The 25,567-nt window shown below is 49.1% G+C and overlaps 11 protein-coding genes across 11 annotated transcripts; 3 read left to right on the forward strand and 8 right to left on the reverse strand.

The window, feature by feature from the left end:
* Window positions 1–458: 458 nt before the first annotated feature.
* Window positions 459–1,325, reverse strand: BBBOND_0305400 (Metallothionein like protein, putative; the record flags this gene model as incomplete). The annotated part of the gene is made up of 2 exons (XM_012913369.1): window positions 459–940; window positions 1,163–1,325. 2 exons carry the CDS (start codon window positions 1,323–1,325, stop codon window positions 459–461), a joined length of 645 nt encoding a protein of 214 aa, XP_012768823.1.
* A 2,215-nt stretch (window positions 1,326–3,540) lies between these two features.
* BBBOND_0305410 (hypothetical protein) lies at window positions 3,541–3,858 on the forward strand (the record flags this gene model as incomplete). Its single annotated transcript, XM_012913370.1, is given in 3 exon segments — window positions 3,541–3,587; window positions 3,611–3,643; window positions 3,663–3,858. 3 exon segments carry the CDS (start codon window positions 3,541–3,543, stop codon window positions 3,856–3,858), a joined length of 276 nt encoding a protein of 91 aa, XP_012768824.1.
* A 257-nt stretch (window positions 3,859–4,115) lies between these two features.
* Window positions 4,116–5,174, reverse strand: BBBOND_0305420 (hypothetical protein; the record flags this gene model as incomplete). The annotated part of the gene is made up of 2 exons (XM_012913371.1): window positions 4,116–5,009; window positions 5,115–5,174. 2 exons carry the CDS (start codon window positions 5,172–5,174, stop codon window positions 4,116–4,118), a joined length of 954 nt encoding a protein of 317 aa, XP_012768825.1.
* Window positions 5,175–6,664: 1,490 nt separating this feature from the next.
* On the reverse strand, window positions 6,665–11,812 carry BBBOND_0305430 (hypothetical protein; the record flags this gene model as incomplete). The annotated part of the gene is made up of 1 exon (XM_012913372.1): window positions 6,665–11,812. The coding sequence occupies one exon, from the start codon at window positions 11,810–11,812 to the stop codon at window positions 6,665–6,667; it is 5,148 nt and encodes a 1,715-aa protein (XP_012768826.1).
* Window positions 11,813–14,512: 2,700 nt separating this feature from the next.
* Window positions 14,513–15,852, forward strand: BBBOND_0305440 (hypothetical protein, conserved; the record flags this gene model as incomplete). The annotated part of the gene is made up of 4 exons (XM_012913373.1): window positions 14,513–14,897; window positions 14,935–15,177; window positions 15,220–15,448; window positions 15,486–15,852. 4 exons carry the CDS (start codon window positions 14,513–14,515, stop codon window positions 15,850–15,852), a joined length of 1,224 nt encoding a protein of 407 aa, XP_012768827.1.
* Window position 15,853: 1 nt separating this feature from the next.
* Window positions 15,854–17,455, reverse strand: BBBOND_0305450 (16S rRNA processing protein RimM domain containing protein, putative; the record flags this gene model as incomplete). Its single annotated transcript, XM_012913374.1, has 1 exon — window positions 15,854–17,455. One exon carries the CDS (start codon window positions 17,453–17,455, stop codon window positions 15,854–15,856), a length of 1,602 nt encoding a protein of 533 aa, XP_012768828.1.
* Window positions 17,456–17,502: 47 nt separating this feature from the next.
* BBBOND_0305460 (hypothetical protein, conserved) lies at window positions 17,503–19,074 on the reverse strand (the record flags this gene model as incomplete). Its single annotated transcript, XM_012913375.1, has 1 exon — window positions 17,503–19,074. One exon carries the CDS (start codon window positions 19,072–19,074, stop codon window positions 17,503–17,505), a length of 1,572 nt encoding a protein of 523 aa, XP_012768829.1.
* Window positions 19,075–19,487: 413 nt separating this feature from the next.
* On the forward strand, window positions 19,488–20,834 carry BBBOND_0305470 (hypothetical protein, conserved; the record flags this gene model as incomplete). Its single annotated transcript, XM_012913376.1, has 1 exon — window positions 19,488–20,834. The coding sequence occupies one exon, from the start codon at window positions 19,488–19,490 to the stop codon at window positions 20,832–20,834; it is 1,347 nt and encodes a 448-aa protein (XP_012768830.1).
* A 24-nt stretch (window positions 20,835–20,858) lies between these two features.
* Window positions 20,859–21,349, reverse strand: BBBOND_0305480 (hypothetical protein; the record flags this gene model as incomplete). The annotated part of the gene is made up of 3 exons (XM_012913377.1): window positions 20,859–21,149; window positions 21,187–21,247; window positions 21,282–21,349. The coding sequence occupies 3 exons, from the start codon at window positions 21,347–21,349 to the stop codon at window positions 20,859–20,861; spliced, it is 420 nt and encodes a 139-aa protein (XP_012768831.1).
* Window positions 21,350–21,470: 121 nt separating this feature from the next.
* BBBOND_0305490 (hypothetical protein) lies at window positions 21,471–21,791 on the reverse strand (the record flags this gene model as incomplete). The annotated part of the gene is made up of 1 exon (XM_012913378.1): window positions 21,471–21,791. One exon carries the CDS (start codon window positions 21,789–21,791, stop codon window positions 21,471–21,473), a length of 321 nt encoding a protein of 106 aa, XP_012768832.1.
* Window positions 21,792–21,823: 32 nt separating this feature from the next.
* BBBOND_0305500 (hypothetical protein, conserved) lies at window positions 21,824–24,878 on the reverse strand (the record flags this gene model as incomplete). Its single annotated transcript, XM_012913379.1, has 3 exons — window positions 21,824–23,279; window positions 23,317–23,846; window positions 23,883–24,878. 3 exons carry the CDS (start codon window positions 24,876–24,878, stop codon window positions 21,824–21,826), a joined length of 2,982 nt encoding a protein of 993 aa, XP_012768833.1.
* Between the last annotated feature and the right edge of the window lie 689 nt (window positions 24,879–25,567).

A 25,567-nucleotide genomic window follows, 5' to 3' on the forward strand; every position in this document is an offset into this window, starting at 1 on the left:
GTGTGGATGGGCTAGGCCCAAGAAGCGACAAAGGTACGGGCAAATTTCAAATAAACGTATACACAAATCGCATAAACCTTAAGCTAAAAAGTGAACTGAAGAGCACTAGCCTTATGACATGAATTTTGACGTTGCTAAAAGAGGCTATGTACGCTGAGTCTTAGTGAGAATGTTAAGGGAAACATTATGGCAAAACGATCAACATGTAGGAATCTGGGCGTGCATTGACATACATTTCCGGTTCCTAAACATGTAGGCCGCTTTGAGCATGGCGAGCGAAAGAGCGACTACGCAGGCACCATTCAGTACACCAACGTCAGCCATTGGCCAATTTAGGTCAACTACACCATTTATGCAAGCAACCCTAGTTATGATAAGGAGGCAATAAGATAGCATTAGCGTGTGTTGCTACTACAGGGCCGTGATATAACTATTGCGATATTAAGGCCCAACGTATTCTACGACAAGCCAGCGTATGTCCTCCGACTGAAGGCGGGGTAGCGGTCAATGTTCACCTCATCGGGAATTCTGTCACCGACGAGATGACTCGGGGATCTGCAGGAAGACACAGGCGAGATGGGAAATGCGGCGCGGATTCCAGTCGTCATCCGGTGGAATGTCTCGGGAAACATGCCCCACATGACAATAAAGCATGATAAAATGATCAAACCGATGATTAGAACACCTAGCCATATTCTGCACCAGTCTTGGGAACATAGTTTGTTGCAGTATGTGCATATAATGACGCAATTTTTGTTCATGTCTCGTACACCAATGGCCCACCTATCGCAGTTGTAGGTACAGTTAACACCGTGAAGTTTCCTGCAGTTGTTTTCGTATTCTTTGCGATCCCATACAGGTTTGCCGTTGTCGTATTTGACATGGCCTTGGCATTTGATGCCATCTGGGCACCTGCCAATTACGTAGCCGTCGCAAGGACCTCCATTACAATTCCTCGGATCACACCACCTACAGCAGCTACAAATCACGCCATTACATTGCGTTCCGCAGCTGCATTGATAACATATGCATTTCTCAGATTCTGCGCATTTCCTCTCGCAGCGCTTACAATTGTTACTAGGTTTTTTCTTACAGCTCTTGCCATCGCTACCATTTGCATAACAATCAGTCGGACAACCACAGAGACGAATATAACACTTACATGGCTCATTCGTGCTGCAGTTCTTTATGCAGCCCTTACATCCGGGGCTACAGCACGACTTGCACGTTTTACATGCGTCCTTAGAGCATGGACCATTGATGTTCTCATCACATGTAATATTTAAGCATTTACACTTGTTACCCTCCACCTGCTTCTCCGTCATCCTCTCCCGACCTCATTCACACGCCACCTACGGCAACTGACAATATGTTTCACCGCTCTGCCATATTTGAAGAAGCACTGTAATACATAGCTTACGTCCTCACATGCGTGGCGCCGTGCATCCAGCTGCGCATGCAGACTTGGACCGCAAACTCAGAGCACTGACACCATGGGCACCCATATCCACGACATGCATTGACAAGGCAATTCGCCCAGATGATGACATCGGCATTATAATCAACATTCGGTTGTTCAATAACGTATACGCTAACTCATTCAGCTCACCTCATGTCACCGTACCACTGCCTCCGCTGTGGTACTACCATGGTAGAATGTGGCAACGCATCGATCCCGACAAGAGGATGGATCCTTGAGTTGCCTATATTATTGACATATGACTAACGCAATCCTTGTTCCACAACTGTTGTTAATAAAATGTTTCGTAGCGATCAACATTTTGTTATGATGCGCAACGTTTTTACGTGTCAACTCAACATCCCCTCCGAATGATGGCACGTCAGACCCGCGCTGCTGTCAGTGATTACATAAAACGGATGATCGCAATTGTCCACAATGGGTAATCCATACTCATCAGTTGGCCCACCTTCAGTCACCTGCTCAATAGTAACCCTTCGTCTCTCAACGGTGCGTTACCAGGGAGCACTCACGATAAGATACAATAAGCGTGGCAACAACGTTCTGTGTTCTAGTGCCGTGAACCGATTATTAACTGGATCGACGACTACCCTACCAAAGTAATCTTTTACAACATTTGCTGATGCTAACAACGCTCCCTCGCCCTCCACTCATCATCTGATTTACGGTGATCGCAACGAATATCATTTTGGATTGGAAGGCGATATAATGTGGACAAGTTGTAAGCAAAAACTGTGAATCTCTGTAACAAGGAACCAGTAAAATAGTGGTGGGTGATGCTTTACATAGTTATGCCTAATCTACTATTGGTAGCCAAAGCATTGGACGCTCTTGTGGATGAAACGTTTCGAGGACTCAGCTACCTCCTACCCATGGAAACAGCACTAGATATTGCCCGTCGAATGCTACAGTAAAGAAGATCATCACTCTACAAACTACTGTATCAACACGTGCGCCTTTGGTTACGGCAACGCTCTCCTTTAACACTTCTCGCATCATTCACCTTTTAAAGCTCGTGTGACTCAGAGAATGGAATACGTTAGGCGATACGATTTTAAGTTTTGCATAACATATCAGAACAACAAATATACGGTAGACAAGTAACTGTTATGCAACGACCGGAAAAGAGACGGGTGCACCTATGCCTGCCCACTGTGCCAAGGATAGTCAGCGCGGCATTACAACTAACAACTTCGGTACTGCTGCTTTATGACTATCCAACGCAATCACGCTCCATCTGCCAGATATATAATTGCAGTAATCAGGGCATACATCCACCAACTGCTACCACCTCCAGGGAAGGTCGGTCATTGCTTGGCGGTACGGAATTGCGTGAGCATAGTAGAATGGCAAGTTGTACATGATGTAAGCAGGCATATAAATATAAGGTCACATGTAAAAAGCTTAGTGGCCGTCCTATCTATTGTACTCATTGCGCTCCTCGTCATCATTTTCATATTGCTTGATGGCTTGTGGTCTGTGCATCGTAAATACACATGGTGAATGGTGCTTCCCATAGGGGTAGTTGTAAAACTTATGCGAAACCTGCGCTTTATGCACTGTCCATCCCTCTACTCTACTATAGCCTCAACTAACCAGCAAGTTGTTAGGTAATGGAGATTCGATGACAGTATCTCACTAGCTGATATGTTTGACTCGATGATCTCATCTCAAGAGAAAAGTGGAACTTATGTGGTGGTAATCCAGTCCGTCACCTGATAAGCGATAGGCCATCTGTTAGGTTAGCAAGTGGCATGTGGTTGACGTGGCGCTGCATACTGGCGTGCTTGGTGACAGCATTGTGCCAATCAGAAACAACAAACTAGGATTTCAGGGGAGCTGGTCACTGAACGGAATAACCAGGGTAGAACAAAGCGGATGATAGACAGACTTGGCGCTTCTTGTGGATACCGCATTGTTAGTTGCTGTATTGTTAAATCACGGTAAAGACATGTCTTATTAGTGCATGTGGGAGGGCATATTTGTGTCATGGCAGCGTTGGGAGATCCGGACTCACGGTTGCCCCAGCACAAGGTGAATGGCATGGTAGGGGTTGGAGGATGCTCATTGTATACCTTCAGTTGGTTGAGGGTGTTAGAGTATTGAGGTACGTGATTAATAGCTGTGCAGAGTTTATTGCCAATTAGACTGCAAGAAAGATGGGTAATTGCGTCGGTTGTAGTAAAAGTAGGCAAGAGGCTCATGACGGCACGTGCAAGGCCATTGCTTTTGGCTACATCTTTGGAGGCACTATTCTAATGCTCGGCATTCTTCTATTGACACTATACATCTGCGGAAAAGTCCATAACATGAGTCTTGGTGAGACGTTCGGCCGACTGCGAGACGCATTCCGTGATTCCAAGCCTTCACTCAATTAATCCCCTAGCCTCATCCAGTCCACATATTCTCACTGTTGCCATGTCACATCCGATCTCAATTTTATGACTTTAACTGATGCATAGTATGGCTATTATAAATTTTCTGCTGACGGCACGCTAGGTAACCAGTGGTGGTACTAGGCTGTTATAGCAGTTTCATAGTTTCTACGGCTATCATGACACTGAGTACCATGCCTTAATACATTTAATCAATACTGTACCACAAAGTATCACATTACCGCTCATAGCTACAATTACTATTTCGTGTCGACTAGCGAATCATGCTGCTCACCTCCGCAGCTGGGAGTGAGGATGGAAGAAAGGGTGTCGCCAGTTTGTTGACTACTCGGTAAATCTCTGTCCCTGAATCCCATCCTGACCCTGCTCTTGTGGCACAGGTTGCACGGGTCGAAGAGGTGAGTGTCGAAGTCGGAGTCCCAGCCGTCGGTCAGGAACGCCTGGAGGGGGGAGTTGGGAGAAATTAGGTCACTACCGTACTTATAATCCTTCCAACCACCACTTAGTTTGTCCCTATTACACTGCGACTTCAGGAACTCCAACTGGTGGTGGCAGGCGTACACGTAGTCACGCAGCTGGCAGAGGAGGGCGCAGCAATCAGGCTCCTCGGATTGGTCAGATGACTTAGGCTTCACAAATCTTGATGACACGTTCGCTTTCCATTTAGGTGCGATGGAACTGAGCACTGAACCTGCAAACATGGCGGTAAGCTGGAGTATGTCAAAGACATCTTTGGGCCTGATTTTGGTGTGGTTGATGAATATTGCAAGTTGTGAAGGTTCATGATGTAAGCCACCAAATGCCTTGTTGATACATTGTTTCAGAGTCTCATGATGCTTTTCGTGCTTAAGTCCAGCTATCCACTGAAGCATCTCCCGGACGGTGCGCGGGGCCTCGGCGGGGAACAGCTCGGTCTCGGGGATATCGGTGGAGTCATGCGCGGGTTTTGAGGTAGCCCAGGGAGCAAGGCCTAATTCAATGTCCGGTTGTTTGATAGTCTTTTGGTCAAAGTCTTCGGTAATTGAATGAGGAGCAGCGTCAAACGGTTCTATGTTGAGATCGATGGCGGAAGTGGGCGGGCTTATTACGTCGAGTGGCTGGACGCTTGGGTGGTGGATGATCGTATCCCATGTCTATGTCAGACATTAAATAATGTATTAAGTTCTGCATTTAATCAGTCACTAACGCAGCCACTTGGTCACTCAATATGTCATGTACTAGGTCAGTTGCTTGCTCACCACTTTGGTCAGGTGGTTGATCACCTCACTGCTCATGTGATTTATAATCAATGCAATCATTACTTTGTCTAGCACATTAGATGTCAGTCGCCATTCAGGTGATTGTGATTAGCTGCGCAGTAGATACCGCACCCTGTGGAACGGCCGGATGCGGAAGTAGATCATGGCGCAGATGACGACGATGATGAGGGCGACGGCGGCGATGATGTAAGGGGCGGGGTTGGAAGCGGTGGTAGACTGTCGACCGGTTTGGTGCTCTACAAGGGGGGGAGTGGCGGGACCGGAGGCAGAGACGCCAGTGGAGGAAGTGGAGCGATGCTGGGCATAGCTTACGGAAAAGCGTGCACTTCTACGACAGAAACATGGACAGTTGGTGTCACAACCAAGACACCCCGATTCATGGCATTCTTGTATTCCTACGCGTCCAAAGTAGATATCGCGACATTCAGGACAAGATGGACAACGTTTGCAAAACACGCGGCAGCATCTACAAATAGGCTTCGTACATTTAATAGTACATTTACACTGCGTCATTGTTCCTCCTCTCGACATCTTCACCTTCCGCTCCCAGTCTCTCAACCTGCAAACATATCAATCACTCAAGCAGCACTCACCAACTGCAACACTACCACTGCCGCTACCACTCCCCTCAACCTGCGAACATGTCAATCACCTATGCAGCACTCACCAACTGCAACACTACCACTGCCGCTACCACTCCCCTCAACCTGCGAACATATCAATCACTTAAGCATACACTCACCAACTGCAACACGTACCACTGCCGCTCCCAGTCCCCTCAACCTGCAACCATATCAATCACTTAAGCATACACTCACCAACTGCAACACGAACACGCACCTCAGCAGCGACACTGACCGTATCACATCGGCGTCACGGTAGTAGCCAGATGAACGCCATCCAAATCACAGCCGATTACATCACTACTATGCAGCTATCATAGCTGAATTAGCGCCCAGTCAAGGCATGTGAACGGTATCCTCGCCGTGGCATGCAGGTCAACCAGTGCCAGTGGAGCAGTCATTCTCAATCATCAATGACAGTACAAAGTTGCCATTGCCTATGACTGCTTTTACATTTGTGTTATAATATGTACCTCAATGAGTTACACTGCGTTATTAATAAGTTTGTCATTCACCCTGTTACCACCAATTACACTTAACCATGCCGTACCCGGGCCATCACGTCGCGTAACCACGGCTACATTCATTGCCTAGCAACAAACATGTTAACCATCTCACCATACAATCACGTTGCATACGACGCACTTTCAGTTATCACAGCACGCTTCAGCAGCCTACATTGGTGGCTCATCACCCGGCATCACTGCCCACTATAACCATGGGAGGGCGTGGGCACATTTCACCCGTAGCTGGCAGCTCTACATCCCAAACCACAAACCTTTAAATGCATGAACTACATTAACTGCCAGTTGATGAGTAGGCATTAGGTAATATACTTGGGTGAGTATCAGGTTAGGCGGTGGGTTGCTAGGTAGTGGGTTAGGTGAGCGGTGGTGAGGTGGTCTATCAAGGTTGCAGATAGAATATCTTGGCAAGCCTGCCGACACGTGCGGCGGCAAGTAGTGATTGAGCAGCGATACGATGTGATGATGGTGAGTGCAAATGCGATTTGATGTGGAGCAGGTCGAGGCGGACGAGGAGGACGTAGAATAGGTAGAGTAGAGACAGTGACCACCAGGTGATGATGAGGTAGGAGAAGGGTTGTCGAATGGTCCAGAGGAAGTTGGGAATAGTGTCGTGTAATATTTTGGATAATATACTTCGCTCATTAAGCACTATCTGTAGTTGCTGAACTAAATCTTTGCAAGAACGTTTTATTATATAATTGTTGTGATTACGACCGGATAATTGGCGTCTTCCGCCAAATACTAATCCGAAGGAATATAATGTTGGAAATGTCATGCTGCAGGAGAGCATGGAGTTGCAAAGTTGAGTATGCATTTGACCGATTTCCTGCCCTATTTGTGGTTTGAATGCGAAACAATAGTTCTTATCACATCCGGTGATTCGGCACTTGGATTCACCGCTACCACAGTTGTTTTCACATTCCTTCAACAATTTATAAAATAGATCATACAATGTCTCTGTTAAATATACCATCCAGGAGAGATACAAGGCCGCATTACGTTTGCTAAACGTACCACATATCTCATAGCTCAAGGAATCAAGATATGCGCCACATTTGCCGTTACTAACATAACACGCATTGTCTACGGTTAATAACGAATTGAAGTCGCCCAAATTATGAGAAGTCGAATGATCCGTTGATTCAAACAGCATGGCGCATTCGTTCATGGCACCATACTCACGGCCGAGATTAGCTGAAGTGACACAATCGTTAAATGCGGTTTTCTTATGTTCACCGCTCCAATTAATAAGGAACTGATGGTAAAACGCAAAAAGGTCACCGAGAGTTTTAGGTACACTAGGAAGGAGGCAATTCAATCGGCTACATAACTTCGTGAGGGGAGATGACTGATGTCCGCAGTAACCGCCAAGCGCATCAAGAATACGTTGGCCCGTATCCCTGTGCGATGCCATCTGACTGATACCGGAGAAGCCCATTGGAGTAATGCATGGTAAGCCAGAGTGACTCTTGAGCGAGCACTCCAGTTTTCCTCTTTCTGATTTCAGATGATGCGGTAGAAACCCTTGCAAACCATCTTCGAGGAACGACTGCAATGGCGATTTAACACCACACTTAGGGTACTCTTGACATCGTTGGTCAGCCTTTTGGTAATCATTTTGGTTAGCCCTTTGCTCACCCTTCTGGTTGCACGCTTGGTTGGCACATTGGTCGACGTTGCACCGCCAACCTGAGCCACCTACGCCTCGGCCATATTCGCAATCAAGCCAACCACTCAGAGAAGTGTCGTATTCACATTGCTGGTATAAGAAATAGAGCTGGAAATAAAGACGGTTTAGAATGTCATGCAGCATACATATTAAACTATTCATATCGGTGGGATATAGTAGACCACTTTCGTTGGTGTAAAAATCGCAAGCATAGATGCCACCAACATGACCGTTGCCGAGAATTGCGACTATTATGGCGTGCGATTCCGAACAACTATGCTTCAGCAGATCCAGTATGTTCTTGGAAGACAATGGATGGGGATAGGCGCCAATGAATGGATGTCGCTTATCAGACACTTGGAAAATGTTTTTAACGTATGTCTTAAGATACTTGTATGTGAGATTATGTGGTAGACCACTAAGCCAACAAAGCATTTCGTATATAGTTGAGGGATGCTTAAGTGACCCTAAAGAGGATAGGTGACGCACTTGGTAATACTCGTGCAGGTAGTCGACACACATCTTTAGAGTACTGCAGCTTTCCTTATTTGTTTCGTTATCGTCATACTCGCTTACAAGATTATGCTTGAGGAGAACATCAGAAATTAGGTCGCCTCTGCACCCCTTCTCGTTTCGCAATTCGCCATTCTGATCGTCAGTTCCTGAAGAAACGATGAAACCACGCCTATCTAAAAACGCTCCAAGACCATTGTCTTTACCCAGATTTATAGGCTTATGATTCCATTTACTGCCCGACTTACTATCACATTCCTTGCGCAACCTACTGAGGCCGTCGTATAAAATTGAAATCAACGTTAAACCTATTTTAGCACACTTATTACCCACTTCTCCGTTCCATACAAAATATTTGAATGAACCAGAATATGTGGAAATGTATACCTTCTGTAACTCCCGAGTCAAACCGCTCATCCCTTTTGACAAAGTGTCAAGCAACTCCGGACTATCCCTGGTGGTGAATTTTTTAGGATGAAGCGCGCTTAGTGTTGTGTCGAGTTTCTGATAATTATACGAAAATTGATGATCGAAATGGTTCGACTTTTGGAGTACATCAAGCAGAATGTCGAGATTCCCCTTTATTATTTTTACCTGTTCTGATTGTTCGGTTGGTGTTTTCTGAACCCTCAGCTTAGGCGGGGGCGGGGTCATCACTTGGTCCTCAGTATACAACAATATACGATCAAGGTAGTCCTGTATTTTTTTCGACATTTCTGCAAACGCAAATTTGATCTGCCGTTCTTTAGGATGCTTTAGAGAAGCCAGTCTTCCGCCTTGTTTGTCATACAATTTGCGAAGTAAGCCTTTAACTCCACTCTCCGAATCGTCCTCTATGATATCATTGATCTCCAAAATATTGTATTCCACTTTGGTTTTCATAGTATTAAACATTGTGCTAATCTTGGTGTGATATTCATCCTTGGCCTTCTTCTGAATTTCCTTAGTCGCCTCACAGACTTTGTTGGCGACTAAGGCTTGGATGTTGCTGTTAACATCTTGCACTTCTTTATCGATAATAGCGGTCTTGAAAGCTTCAACGTGTGAGACTATGGCTTGTAAATTGCCTTCTGTATTACTGTTGATAATACCTTTAATACGCGTTAGAATGCCGTTTAGGGAATAACTAACCTCACCGTGTAGTGTATCCATCACTATACTCTTCATACTCAAAAGTTTCTGCTTGAGACCCCTGTCTTCAAGCCCATTACCGGCAAGTTCCTCGATTTTTTTACAGAGTTGTTTAAGGTTGTTTTCGACTACGCCGGCTCTCTCTATTATTATAGATTCCGCTGATTTGGCGGTTTTAAGAAGTTCAGATGCTTCATTCTTAATATTCTTAAGTTTGTCATTAACGATTCTTTTAACCTCATTATGAAGATTCGTCGCACCGCTAATGGCCGCAGCCTGTAGGAGTGCGCCGAGTTCCGTATCGACCGCGTTGGCCCTCGTTGCTAGCTCGTTTTTCACCCCTTCGAAAATTTGGCGGGTGATGTTTTGTGTGATTTGAGTCCAGAGTACCTTGGCGCTGTTAAGATGGTTCAATACCTTTTCCAGCTTGGCTCCAGGACCTGTTGGAGTTGGGTCTGGGATGGCGGTCCCAAGAGACGCTCCCACCTCTCTGATCTTACCCAAAGCGTTTACTTGCATAACTTTAAGACCGGGATATTCACCATTAATGGGATTGTCATTGGTAGCCACAATAACCGCCTGTTCCAAAGCCGTTACCAGCGTTCCGACTCCATCCTCAACGTTTTTCTTAATTTTTGCTACGAGCGGCTCAATATTGTTTTGCAACCCCCAATCACCGCCCTTCTGCTTATACTGAGCAATATCACTCGGCTCATTCACCTTGCTATGTACATCATCAAGCAGACGTATGACGCATTCCTTTTCTTCTCCATCTCCTTTATTCCCCTTAATTGTCGTAATAACCTCATCGTACTTTTTTTTTAACTGTTCAAATTGTGTATGCAGCTTGGTTGCTTGAGCCTCAATTGCCTTGGCCGCGCTACTAATTTCGTGCGGCTTTCCTTTCACTAGTTCAACTTCGTTTATAATTGCAGTTACCTGCTGCTCAATAATTTTAATAAACTTTTCAGCCGCCTCTACCCACTTCACCAAATCTCTATGAACCATAGATAACTTCTCATTCACATCATTTAAAGGTTTCTTAATATTTGCTTCAAAATGTGTATTAATGTTCGTGGACATTTGACCCACAAGTAGTTCTGCTTTCGTATGTATCTCATCTCCCAGCTCCTTCAATTGATACTCACTGCACTCCACCACCGCCTTAAGCTCGTCATTGCTGGCTGCTACAATGAACGCCCGAACTTGCACCTCCGCTCTACCAATTGCGCCCTGAAGCTTCCTACGAAGCTCGGGATCAAGATTAGAATACGCTAATTTTGCGGCATCAAACGCTTTAGACATTTCGCCGGCGGTGCCAATACAGTTTGATAGCTTGGCTCCGATATGCTTAAACTGATCATCATATGCAATTGCTTTAAGATTTTGAAGCGCGCCGCTAAAGGCATCACATCTATGTGTTATAAGTGTCTTTAAAGCATCACTAACATTTTTTGCCCTGATCCCCAGCTCCTCATCCCACTCCCGCAGCGCCTGGCTCACAGCTTTAATGGCCTCAGACAATCCATTGGGAGTGTACATACTTTCTTTAATTATTCGAAGCGTCGCACCCATATCTTTATAATACGTAGTAACGCTTGGATCATCTTTCACTGCTTCAAGCACACCACTCAAAAATCCCATCACCCCGTCACACAGCCTATCCAAGTCGGAGTACACAATGCCACTGCCGTCGTAGCCTTTGGTAGCAGAGTTGAAGCCGAGGAAAGTCTCGAGGCCGGCGCACAATTGCGTTAGAATGGTCTCGGGATCCTCAATAAGCCCACCAAGGTTTCGCTGAAGTTTTTTCAGTTCCGACAATTTTGAGTCAACATCCTTCAAAGCTGTATCTTTGGAGGACTCAACATAATGGTTCTTTTCACAGGATTCTTTATCATATGTAAGTTGCTTTAAATGATCATTTAAAGGTGCATTTTCAAGAGAATTAGGTTGCTTAAGCAGCTTTTGAATTTCATCAATCGCCGAAAATTTAACCTTACAACATTCCTTTGTTTTCCACGATGGTTCAAGAGACTTAGCATACTTGTCAACAATACTATTGTAGGCATCCCTTATCGCCCCTTCAATCAGCTTTTGCAAAGCTTTGGCCAAATGCTTAAGACCATTACCATCGCCACCATGCCTGACCTGTATGAGCCAGTCGATGGCTTCCCGTAGATTTTCCGGGCAGTCAGTAAGTTTCTTAGGCGCCATGGTTTAGGAGTTGAAGTTGATGGTGTTATTTGTTTTGCAGAACTACATGTGAAATTTGAGGTTGCAGATCCTTGACTCCACTGCAAACATGCGATAAGCACTGGACGACTGGCAAACTCCTCTCTCAGTGCTCCAAACTACATTACTTAAGCATCTGCCTGATTGAGGGCGTATTTGAAATTCGCGACAAAACTAGCATCCGCCTCGCTCACCTCATTACAACCTCCGGTACCCAGACAGCTCGAAATTCTGGCCCACTTCGGCGGTGTCCTGAAGCCTACCAACTACACTCCAATGTTCCACCGCCGGAAGAAACAGGTATAGTTGATGCAAGATGTGAGTTAATATTCGTATCAAATTCTATCACTCTCCACGTAACTTCAACGATTGCCCCACTGCCACTGCAGGGTTTTAACATAATACTAATACGGCATTCCCAAATGTGACTCGAGCAACTGGGTGACATCTAAACGAATATGGGCATGCTGTAATCGAGAATCGGAAAGGGCAATGGCGTTTCACCCCTCCGCATCCTTCACAAGCAGTGGAATCCTCGACGCATGATGGATGAGGATGTGACCTCACTTTGAAGGATTACTGATGTAACTGTGAAGCACAGTCGAGAACGTGCTAGCTGAAAGGCGACTGTATGAGTGAAGAGCAGTAAGGGCAACTGGAGGACTATAGTAATGATGGAAAATGTCATGCCAAACTCAGGAGTCTCATGAGGGCTGAGAGCATACTATACCAGAAGAAAACATCGTAGATAGTATAGAGAACGCCTTCACAACCGTGGTGAACGGGGCTGTCAACGAAGGCAACCTGGTGTAGACGGGGCATAAAAGAAGAGGACATACAGGGGCGTGGTTGAGGATATGAAGCAGAGAGCTTTCATCTAGCAGAACAGTTTCATGGTTATACGTTATATGATGAGGGACGTGAAATCCAGAGAATATTATGACTCTCTGAACGACCCGCTGACCCAAATTGGATGCGTGCCAACGTGGATGATACCTGTAATGTTAGGCAACAGTACGACGTGGATCCGGCAACCAGTATCAGCGTGAGGCGCCAGCCCCGCAAAAAGGAAACCGGCTCTAGGCACGTAGCCACATCCCACACTATAAAATGAGAGAACGCAACAATAAACAGAGTTCCACTGCGCATATGAATCTAATAAACTGCAGAATTATAGCGCAAATGGCCAACGGGACTCTCATAAAATCCGCCATGTTTATAATGCGTCAGACGATAAACAATCATCCTGAATAAAAATGACCTTCAACAATCTTATAACGCATGAATATATGCATTAACTAATAACTAAGGCTGATTATTTTTTTTTCAAGTAGTGGCAGTGAAAATCACAGTCCCAGCTATCTGCCTTTTTACGGCAGAATTTTTCTAAATAAAATACACAGGACAAAAAGTTTAATATATTAGACAACAGTCTTCATGTTATATCATTGACAACGTTTTTATGCAATCCATAGCACGAAAATCAGAAGTTTATGCGTCACCGCCGTGCCCGACGACAGACCTCCCCTCAGCAATCCAACAGCCACATTTGGCAGCAGATCATCACCGCTATGCTATAACCATTCTGGAAATCTGTATTACTAAGCGATGTTACGTGGAGGCTGCAGGGGTGTTTGCTATCGTAGGTGGCATGAAGTAGCTATTCAGAGTTGAGCATTTTTATACAACAAAACCGACACGCTTCTCATCCACAGTCTACCTATGTCTAACGGGGAATGCGGTTTCACCAAATGCACATTAACCAAACTGCAAAACAGCGAGCATAGCTGAATGTATAAATTTGCACTACGCATAGAGAATTGTATTACCGTTGACCTATTCGCCGCTAAGTTAAGGAACACTCCTAACTTGTAGTTGTTCGATAGAGAGATACAAGCCGTGTTGTATCCACTCCTTTGTAGCTAGCAGGCAGCAAATGTCTGGAGAAGGAAAAATCTGTATAACACCCATGGAAGTCGTGCACACTGTCGTGAAAGGTGTGGAAATAAACGTGTCGATATAAGACTATGGGGTATCAGCGTGATACAGGTCGGACTTCTCAGCAACGCGACGCTGTAGGTTGAGCCGGTACAAATTTCGGCTGCAGATAATACAAAAGAATCGATTAGCAATGATTTATCTGATTCATTAGGTCGCGTGTGACACATCTATCTGGCGTTCTTCGATAATGAGTACAAGCAGCCTTTCCCGTTTGGAATGCTGCAAAGCGACATCAATACAATTAGACAGGCTTACACACTCTACTTTTGGGCATGATAGAATTCAAATACGACGTAAATATTCGAGCATGTCGGTGAAACAAACGGTTCTGCCATAATTTGCCGCCGCCCATCTCAGTTAGACATCGTAGACACCATGGATACTGAAATGCAAGTTAACATATTTACGTACAAATCTGTATTATACACAATGCACATTTAGTGTTCATATTATGCTAACTGGATTGATGGGCGTAATGTGGCTAATTATAATTTTTCATAGTCTGCGAGGCACGCAAAACGCACAGCTCGTTCGCGTTCTAGGTTTACACACATTTTGAGTGACACTTTTTCAATATATAAGAAACACTCTCATAGTACAAAACATGTAGTATAAGGGCGGTAACGAAGCGTTCTAACGTTACACACTTATGGCAGTACAAGCCTCCATGGAATCTGAACGATGGGTGATACTCCCCTAGATGCTGCTGCTACCAATTTATCGCAAGAACTCAAACCGGTCGAAATCGCAGCATGCGAGGCGGATGACACAGTTGTTGGCGAGGATGAGGGGTATGAGCTTGAGGAGCTCAAGGAGGTCGTCCAAAACATCCTGTGGGATATTGTGGACACCAGAAGGCCATTGCTGCGTCGCCTAATCAACGCCAAAACAATCCTAGAAGCGCCTCCTCCGCCACCGCCAAAACAAGGAGCGAGAAAGCCAAAGGTGCCAGAGGTGGATGGTCATGCACTTTTCGAGGAAGTAGTCAAGGAGATTCTGGAAATTGACGAAGAGCTTGGCAACTTGGACAGAGAGATACTAGATGAACAGCTTTTTATCCTATGTGGTATGTTACAACACCGGCCAACTTCATCTTGTCGCAGACAATCCACCGCCAGTGCCACCATCGGAAATCCAGATCATCCTCTTCAGGAAGAATGAGCAGGTCACAATGTTTGAGCACCATGAAATAATGTCGCGATTGTTCTCTTTTCTTGACGTCCAGTCTCTGTTGGAATTTTCCGAGGCGTCGAAGCTTTGCCGCGAGGCAGTGGACACTTACGCCAGGAAGGCGGCATACAACCTGCTGCTGCACAGGGGCTCGGTCTGCAGCAACTTGAGCTACTGTAAGTGTTGGATGCACTATTGACGCATGTATATCATTCCAGGGCGACAGGTGATAGAGTTCTTTTTCACTGAAGTGGTGACGCTACAGCCAATCAGCCGCAGCAACTACCAGCCGATACAGGCACAACTGCGCATGAACAAGAACGTCTTCCCTATAAACACACAGTCCATGAAAGCGCATACTCACGTCTCATTCGACTTCATAAAACCCCACTACATTGTGTACTGCGACCATCAGCGGCCGATGGCGCACACCTGCGAAGCATCAAGGTACTCCACAATACCAACCATCATCACTCACATACAGGGCGCTGGACTGTGACCGCAAGGCGGTGACCAAGGTCATTACGGCGAACGAGTTCATCGTAGAGTACTGCAAGCGGCTGGAGGTGCAGGACCCGGATACTCCAGCGTGGGGAGTGCCCGCTTCCATGGTCACGCCGGCGTACGTAGCGCTGATGCTGAAGGTGACCCTAGATACCATAGCCCAGTGCATCACTAAGCACTCCGGCTTGGTCGAGTATCGCAGGACGGAGTACACCGCCAACGCAACGCACCACATAACGCACCGCATTTGGCTCCAGCTGTCCCTCAAGTGGGATTTCAGATTCGGCGACGACGCGCAGAACTCGCTCTACTTGAACGTCTTCGATCACTTCCGGTGGGACGGATAGCCTATTTCGCCACTTTGTTGCCGTCCTCGCCGATGAACACAGTAAACGTGTCGACGTACAGGCTGTTGTTGGGAACATCCACAAACTTGATAGTTTCCTCTTTTATGAGCGGTATGTAGAACCGTCTCACCGGTTTCTTGATTTCCTTCTCGTAGTATTCGTCCAAAGTGTAAATCTGTTCTCCTTTCGTGCTTTGGGCCTCTTGGCCATTAGACACATGTTCGTGGTCGGGAGATTCGGTAACCACACCAGCGTCGTGCGCCCTGTCATGTTCAAGAGCGATGGAGTAGTTGGTGAACTCCCTATTGCAAATGCTGCACGTATAGTATTTCACATAATGGACGCCCATCATATTGGAATTGGCCAATACCTCTTCTGCGTCTATCACGTCGTCCGCCATGTCCAGGTCACGATCCGTGACTACTGTCACCTTTTTGGATTTGACGACTTCGGACGCTGCAGGCGTCTCACCATCCAGTTCAGCAGAACGTTTTGTGAGTGCCAGCAGCGTTTGCAATGATAGCCTGATATCCATTTCCACTTCGATCAGATCCTCAGTCAGATTTGCTAATTTGGGATGATGGACCAGGTCTTCCCGGTGCCAGAACCCGACCACTTTCCCTAGACAGGTCTTCGTTTTGTCGTTGAACAGGTACACGTTGAGGTTCAGGATATCCCTGGAGTAATAGCAGTCCTCTTCTAGAGGCGGTACGTCCCTGATTGAAACAGACAGGAAGGCTCCGTTGAGCCTCAACGCTTGGTCCTTGGTGTCGACCCCCTCTAGTTTTAGGCGGTAGGTTTTCTCACCGTCCAGAAGCTTCCCTGAATCGATCTTTATCGGCATGACCGTCTCGTCACGGTTGGGGAACTTCAGGAACCTGTACCCGGGCTCGCAGAGTTTTATTTCCGGGTTGCTGCACAGCGACCTCACTTTAACATGCCCCCGCAATCCGTGTGGCGACAATATTTTACCTATAACGATGTATTCATCCAGGGGTGTTGAGAACAATATGCTTTTATCAAGCAATATTGCGTTGGGGCATTTTACTTGTGGCTGCGGGTCGGGAGCCGCCACTGGCTTCGCTAACGGTTTGGGTGGCTTTTCTGATTTCCGTGGAGGTGATGAGCCACTTCCCGCTAATTTCGCACTCTCTTGTTTCTCCTTTTCTATATGGTGTTTGATGTACTTGTTTATGTCAGCCACAAGATCAGGGTCAGGGGCGTTTGGCCTGCTGGATGTGCTCATCAATTCCTCCTTAGGCATGGGAGCAAATATATTGAAAGTCCTCGCCAGCCTTTCCTCCTGCGTTTCGACTTCTTTCCGCAGCCCGCCCTTGAATCCCACCTTGGAATGTTTGCTGCGCTTGTAGTACTTGTTGGGAAGGACGAGGTCGTCCGTATCCCACCCAACGTCTGCAGGAAAATCGTTAGCCGCGTTGGAGTCCGCTATGCGCGACGGCCTGTAGGCGGAAACATTATGCCCGCAACTGATAAATCCTGCATGAGACGCGATAGAAGCGCGCTTTATGCCGAACGTCGTGGCCAGATTGCAGACGAGGGCCGACGCACAGATAACAACGTAGCAGAATCCCATTCCTGACATGCATAGTTTAAGTACCGCTTAACGAAGTTTGAACCGCTACTTCGGAGTTACCATATCCCAGCCAATTGGTCGTACACCGTTTCCACCCTTTCCCGAGGCGCAGAATCCAACGATCCTTCGAGGGTGCTTTCGTACTCGCTGCCACCAATGGGAGTGCTCCCAACGTTGCTGTTAGGCCCTTTTACAGTTTCTAATTTGGCTGCTGGCATAAAATCTAGCGCCAGCGTTCTGTATATGAGGTCCCGCTGCTGCCTGCTCAGGTTGCCGAATCCGGCTGGCGTCTCTTGTGTCGGAGTTTTCTCATGTGACGGCTCCTCGAAGATCTCCTCGTAGATATCCCTGGGTTCTGCCTTCGGAGTTGCCCGAACTGGCGATTTAACGGGTTCTATAACCCGCTCTTGAACCGGCTCCGGCACCCGTTCTACAACCGAAGCCGTAAAGGACTCCGGAATCGGTGTTGGGTCTGTCTTTGGCTCGTACTCTGCAGGTGTGGCTCCAAACGTTTTTACCGATTCTGCTATTTGCGTGGTCTCTTCGGCGTTGCTATTTTCCAGCTGTATCGAGCTCAGCCACAGCGACCCACTCCAAGCCTTGTTCTGGTTGGAGAGGAACAGACTGTCATACGCATCTCCGTATTCCTGTCCCGCGGCCTCGGCGATGATTTGGTGGATGCTAATTTGCCCGGTGGTGTTTTCTGCAAGGTCCACCGCTTCACCAAAGAGCACTATGACGGGGTCTCCCGCATGCCTCAGAAGCAGCGACAGGGGGCTCTTGAGCGATTCACAGAACGAGGATAGCGATAGAAGTTCCTTCAGCGATATTGTGATGTCCTTGGGCGGTTCCACCCTTTCGTCGAATTTGAGCTTTAGGAAGTGACTGCTGTTGATAGTTATTTTGCCCGAGATGCCGGCGCGCCTGCTTGCTCTCGTTTTGGTCCTTCCTGTGTTTTTCACAGAGCTTTTGACGATCGTCAGGGACACGTGATCTTTTTTGGCGTCATAAGCTATGGCGATGTCATCGAATGGCGACCAGTACGGGTTTATGCTCTTGTACAGTATGGTCGGCTGGATCCTGAGGTAGTGCCAGTTGAGCCAGTCGATGTCATCCGGCACGGACAGTTTCTGTTCCTCGTATGAGATAATGGCTGATCGCTGAATGTGCTCCCCAGCGCAGCTCAGGACAAAGGAGAGAACGTTGCCGTGCTCCGCCTCCTCTCTGATGACGAGTTTCTCCAGCGCAACCGTCGTCCTCACGGTGTTGTCATCGCCCTGTCCCACGTCTTTGAGGAACACTGCGCAGTACCCCTGGCTCCTGTAACCAGCTGGCGACACAATCGATAGCGCTTGGCAGATGTTTTTGGTGGAGACTAGCCAGTATTTCCCCTGGGAGGTTTCGTATTCCTCGTCCTCCTCCCTTAGGTCGTGCTCCTGCAGCTGTATGGACCTGAAGAACTGCCTGCCCAGCTGGATGTGTAGCCACGCCGAGTTTGAGCCGTTGAGTGCGTACAGGTTCAGCCCGTTGTTGGTGGCGACTATTTGAACGTTGGAGGAGACATGGCGGAATAGAATGAAGATCTTCTTCAGCAGGAGGGTGTGACTGGCGTTCAGTTCATATTCCATCAGTGCTTGCTCTGTTGTCTTCCTCGAGCCGGCGGTTCCGGTACCCGTGGCAACGGCTCGGCGTGCCTCTCAGGGAGTGCGGTGGAAAGGATTCTCGAGGTTACAATTAGCTCAATATCGTACACATACTATAAATACTACCTTTCAAATAGAATGACAGTCGTTTCGCATGTGCAAACGACATAGAGGGTGTGGAATCCCAGCGTCGACGTCACACCTCACCGCTCGGCGAAGCGCGAATGGCGTTGCCAGTGGAAGGTTCAGCCATTATTTATCAAATGCCATTATGAGCGAGCGGGAGTGGTTGCCTGCCAGTTTGGCTCCTCACCCATGCAGTTCCTCGGTGTGTATAGTCGAGCAGCTGCCGTTGTCGCTTTGTGCAAGGTGTGATTAAAGGGAGCAAACCGCTGCAAATGGGACCCTTTGACGGCCTCATTGCGAGCAGCACTTGTCTAAACCGTGTAAAGTTGCTCACCAGCGCCGGCTTGGAGAAGCTGCTGGTCGGCGAGATCTCCGGCATCTCAAGCGACTGCAACATCCTCTCCGGAGGTCCGTGTTACGTGGACGCACGTGCCAGCCTGTACCATGTGTGGAAGCTGATGCTCGAGAGCCGGCTGTGTGAGCAGCTGTGGATGCATGTCTGCGATCCCTTCCCCGTTCGACACAGCCGTACCTTCTTGCGCACCCTCAACAATGCGGAGTGGAAGGGGTTCATGCCCTTCAGCGCCAATCTACCGCCACCGTATGTACGTGTTAATTGCAAGGACTCGACGCTGTACCACACGGGTATGATCAAGAAGATGGTGCACCAGGTCATCAAGGGCCACTGCCACAAATCTGTGCAGCTCCAGGGGGATTCGCTGCCGGAGATTATGCAGCGACGAGGGCACCTGCCAGTGTGTCCAACGCTCATGGTGAATATAGACAACGACATGTGCGAGGTTCTGGCCAACGCCTCCGGGGATATTGGCGAGCGGCCTTGGACGACCGCCTCTGCACTGGATGCCCGCATAAGCCCCGCCGCAGTTTCCGCTATCGCAAATAAAATCGACCTCATCCAGCGCATCAGGAACAACAGTATAACCGCCATATGGGATCCGCTGTGCCACAACGGCTCGCTGCTGCTGGAGCTGTATTCCATCTTCCGGGGCCACCGCCTGCGCGCGGTTGATCATGTCTACCCCATGAGCAACTTCCCGTTGAACGTAAGGAATGTTTACGAGGATGCGTACGAGTCATGTGCTCCCAATGGATATTCCGGGGCCCCGCTAAAGCTACTGGGCACTGATGTATTTGATAAGCATGTGGCGGATGCGAAGGCCTGTTTAGGTCGATATCTTAACTCCCCCATTCATTCTCACAAGCGAAAGCAAAACAAATTCACCAGTTCTGAGGGAGGAGAACATGCTGAAAGCGATCCTGATGCAGAAAATAGTGCACCCTCAACCGAATCTGCCGACGGTGTTACCCTCACCTTCTCACCTCAACCTATGGAGGAGGTAGATGTTAGCTGTGGCAACACTATGGTGTTGACAAATCTGTACTACGGTGATAAAGGGCGTCGGAAGGAATTCCTAGAAGCGCATCGCAGGTTTGAAGAAGTGCTGATGCGGTCGCCGCGGGCGTTGCTGCAGAATGTCTACGTGGTGGCAACCGAAGGACTGCGCACCCGTTCGAGGTTTTCCTGGGAGCCCGAGCTCCACTTCAACAACGGCGGCGTGTTGGTGTCGCTACTGAAGCTACGTGGCGTGAAAACATAGCGCCGCTGCTAATCGGCATTACAACTAGCAGTTTTTTAATATAACGTTGAGCGCCCTCATGATCTCTGTATTGTCCTCCACCGGCGCCCTCTCTAGCGCTGACTGTGCGCATTTTGCGATCTCGTCCTTCGCCCACAGGTAGAACTCGTGTAGGTCTTTGGAGTCCTGCTCGGCAAGCTTGCGGCATTCAAGCTTGTAGTCCGCCATGACCATGTCAAACTCGTTCTTGAGTTCCACTATTTCCGCCTGGCGCTTCTGTAGTCGTGTAGCGAGCGCCGTTTTGTGCTGCCTCAGGGCCTTCATGGTCTCCTTGACCTGCAGTGCGAATGAAGCTGTGGCACGGTCTTCGTACCTGCGCCTTCCGACGTTCGATCTTGGCCTCGAGGCGGCGCGCTTGCGTCTCCCTCATTTGGCTGCGTGATATGGGCGCCTGAAGCCAACACATACCGCGCCTCCTCCAGGGACATGCCGCCGGCCGCAATGGAGGCCAACTGCTCCATGACATCGCTTGTCATTTTATACTGAAAACACAATCTCATTCAGGTAGACACAACTCCTGGTAACTAGTTTTTAAATATTAGTTGCGAGTTTATCATTTTCCCTGCAGGCCGAAATTTCAGCGGCTTTAATTTCCCCTCACAGCATAGGGAGACGCAACCCGTGCACCGGTTTAAACTGCTTGATATCCCGGATGAACTGCTTCAGCTCCTCTTTGTTGAAACCGTAGTTCACCTTGTTCAGATTGCGCCACTCCTTCGAAGTGATACGGACTTTTGGCCGTGGCTTTTCTGTTGCTTCCTCAGCACCGCTGTCGTCCTGCTTCTGCTCCACAACCTCATCTGGCATCTCAGCATCGACATCTTCTGGCTCTATATAGTCGTCCGCACGGCTGCCAGCACCGCTTTTCAGCCTCACCAGGGACATCTCAAACTGCTCTGCCTTCGGCGCCCTCGACATCCTGCAAAAATATGTCGCTGGTCGGACTCCGCCTACCTCATGAGTTGCGTATAGAGCCCCTTAATCTGAGTCATCCCCCGCTTTTCGAGGTGCATTGGGAATTTATCCGGCTCCTTCACAAGCTCCGACACGGCTGGCAAAAGCGGTTTTCCCTTGGATGAGAAATACTCCTCGCGTAGCTCCTCCTCCGGCATCTTGTAGTCGACCCACGTTTCGTAATGCAGCGTCTTTCTGTACGCGTAGAAGAGGTCGTCGGGAATGGTGCGGTGGCGATGGCGCATGTGCGACATCAGTGAGTTGTTGGGATGCGACAGGATTCGCAGCACCCTTTGCAAAGCCTCGCGCGCCTCCTTGTCCATCACGAAATCGTTGCGCACATAGCGGTCGTACTGCTCGAGCTCGTCCATCTGCACGAAGTCGCCAATCTTCCCCGACCGCGGGACCAGCGACGCGAAAATGAGTTTCTCGCGGTCAGTAGCGTCGTATATGGCTTCGAGGTAGAAGTCCTGTATCCCAGAAAGCAGCAGCTTGATGCTCCTCTCGAAGTACAGGGGTTCCTTGGGCTTCACCTGACGCCTTTCCAGGGGGTCGCGCATACGCTCCAAAAGGCTGTAGAAGGACCGCCCTCTGGAGTCGTAGAAAAAAGCCTTGATTTCTCCCTCCGTGCGTAGTCTTGCCATGTCCAAAGTGCGCTTGAACTTCCACAACTCTCGTCCATTCAGCAGTTCCTCGATAAGCGCCATCCGTATTTCGCGGTTGTGTAGGTAGTACCTGGGCGGTGCGATGGCGTAATCTGGGTGGTCGTCAAACTCTATAGTGTAGCTGCCGAAGTTCGCCATGTCTATGGGGACGTGGCGCCGTTTTTCAGTTTCCTCCCGGTACTGCCGAGCCACCCTGAGCAGCGATGTCGTCAGCGATGCCGGGGCCAACGGCCGCTGCCTCCCGTTGATGGTCTGATCCAGAACGTTCTCCGTGCCCATTGGCGACAGCGACTCATCTATGGCGTGCACGAATGCCGTTTCCGTAATTGCAGGCTGCAGCGCAAGATACTTATCGTATTGCGGCGACCCTGGCGGCGGGATGCAGAGCCCGTCCATCCAGATGAGGTTGAGGCGCTTCTGCTGCTCGAACCTGCTGAACCCGAACGACTGTTTGCCCTCGTTCACCTCGTTTAGCCAATGCGTGAATGCCGTGTACTTGAAGCTGTCATGGCCGCCGATCTCCGACCGCGTTTGCATGTAGCGCATATTAACCTGATTTTGCGATATCGCGGCAACCCGCGCATTCACGAACGATCCCGGCGCGGCTGTTTTCGACTTGGGGACTAGTTTCATGATCCCCACGAAGTAGTCGTCCGCTAGTGTGAAGTCGGGTTTCCGGAGGTAGTTAATGGCCAGGTAGAGGTATCCGTCGTCCTGCCCAAGGACGAGCGAGGGGTAGGAGGTGTACATCTTCAAATCCTTCATCTCCTCTACCTTCTGTTCAGTCCTGAGGCGCATGTATTTGCTGGACGTGTATGACTCACAGTTTCTTGAACGCCTTCTCGAGCTGGCCCTGCGGCTTGCAGACGTTGAGCGTTGTGAGCTCGATGCTCTGCACGGACCTGGAGACCTTCACCTTGCCATCCGAGTATAACGTCTGCGGCACCTTGTACTCGTGTACGCGCACGAACATGCAGTTGTCGTAGTTGAAGCCGTAGTTCAGCTTCCCGACGTTGATCATGGTATCGTGGTAGTAGAAGTGCTCGTTGGGCATGTTGAGGCGCTTGAATGTCTCGTTCAGGAGCCCCTCGGGGCTGAAATACGGCATTTGGCTCAGGAATATGTGCGCAGCGTAGTTGCTTTCGGGGATGGGCTTGCCCGCCACGCGCAGCTGGATGGACTCGCCGTGGTCCTCCTCGTATTGCGCGCGGAACCATCTTCCCGTCTTGACGTAATGATGCAGCATCTCGTCGTACAGCACCTTGAGGTTCTCTTCGCGCAGCTGCTCGTTGCCAATCCCGTTCCTCGTGAAGTAAACGTGCTGCAGGTCGGGGTCGGCCGCGGCCAGGTACACCTGCGGGCGATGCGGCAATGGTCACGTCACACCTACCATGACGCGGTCCCCTGGGTTGTCTTTCGGCAGAGCCATGGAGTACGCATTGAAGCCCTCCAGATGCTCGTCCAGAAGCTGTAGCACCAACAAGTCGCCGTCCCGTTCCTTGATGACGGCCATGTACGGTGAGATTGGGCACGTGGGCTTGACGGACTCCACGGCCATCGCCATGTACGCCTGCCGTTTGGTCTCGACGATGCTGGGCGACCAGACCTCGCCCAGCAGTTTGTTGCCATAGACATCCACGTCGGTGACGATGAACTCCATCTGGTCGTCCCTGAACCAGCAGTGCGGCTGCTTCCGCCCTGCAATGCGCGGTGTCGAGAGCTGCCTAGGCCTGATTTCGCCCCCAACACCGAGGTCGTAACTCAATATTTGAGTGGCAGTGGTGTCCTTCTTGCAGTCGTCGGGGTATATAAGCCGGGGCCTCATGTGGGTCATGCGCTTACGCACGGGCATCTGCCTGGCGCGTATCAGCGTGTCCCCTACGAGCTCGTCCACCGACTTTTGCGGCACAAACTCAGGTTGACCGAACGACTCGAGTATTTTGTCGAATCGGCTTCGTTCTTCGTCACTGAGGAACACTAGCGACTCCCGGGCAACAACGAGCGGCGCCTCCGCTCCGATGTCAACTTCGACGGTGCCATCCTCGTTGCGCCGTTCCGGCACGCCGACGACGATTTCCCCGCATCTCACCTTGCTAACGCTTACCGGCACGGTTGGGGCGGCGTACGCCGGCAGTGCGCGATATCCGAATCGAGCATTTTGCAGCCGCCGGCTGGCGCCGACACCCTCGCCACCAGCGAAACCATGGTGTCCTCCCAAAGCGTTTCCGGACGTTAATGTAGCGCCGTTGGCAGTTGAGATGCTGAGAGCCCCGACACCTAGGAGCGCGACTTCATTCACGAAGCATGTACAGAGCAGTATGATCAGCAGCAGACGAGAGGTTGTAGGAAGCGTCGAGCACGGTCGCGCCGCGGAATTCACAACCATGTGATCTACACTGGACAGTGCGCCAGATGCTGCGCTGCACCAACGTTACAATAGTTGCGATGCCTTCTCGAGCGGGGGTTGGCGGTACGGAGTTCGCTGCGCTCTCGACGACAAGCCCGGATGGGCTAGCATCGGGACCGCCGCCGTGCGATTATAAGGCCAGATTCCACTGTAACAACCCCTGTCTAGGTCACTTTGTGCATGATTCCGGTTTCGCATAGCACGTTAGGCAGTAGTCACGGGATTCCACATATTGCCCTGGATTTCTCGCACATTCGTGACTGTTGGCGATATATTTATGCTGCGTTGCTCGAGGAGTACAATATTCTGTGTTTTATATAGCCTCGGTCGGTCAGTAGTCGAGGCTGCCATTGAGCGGCCTGCCTGTGCACGACAGTGTCGTAGGTGTTCCATGTGCACTTACAATTCTACTAGACGTGGGCTGGTAGCGTGTTCATGGTTGTAAGATTTTAATTGATTTGTGGACATCGTCAGCACACATTCCACGTTTGGCGGCTCGGTGTCTACTGCTTCGCGAGACTGGGTAGACGTTCTGTTGCTCAGGTCTTGTCGGCAGCGCAGCGACTCGCGGAGTGTCCAGCGTACTCGTGTTAGCGACATATCGAGGCTACTATCGGCTGGTTGCTCCCGCTTTATGCTTTTCCGTCCCTCTTGTCGGCTCCTTGGTC

This window comes from Babesia bigemina, assembly GCF_000981445.1.
Source record: "Babesia bigemina genome assembly Bbig001, chromosome : III".
Taxonomy (NCBI): domain Eukaryota; phylum Apicomplexa; class Aconoidasida; order Piroplasmida; family Babesiidae; genus Babesia; species Babesia bigemina.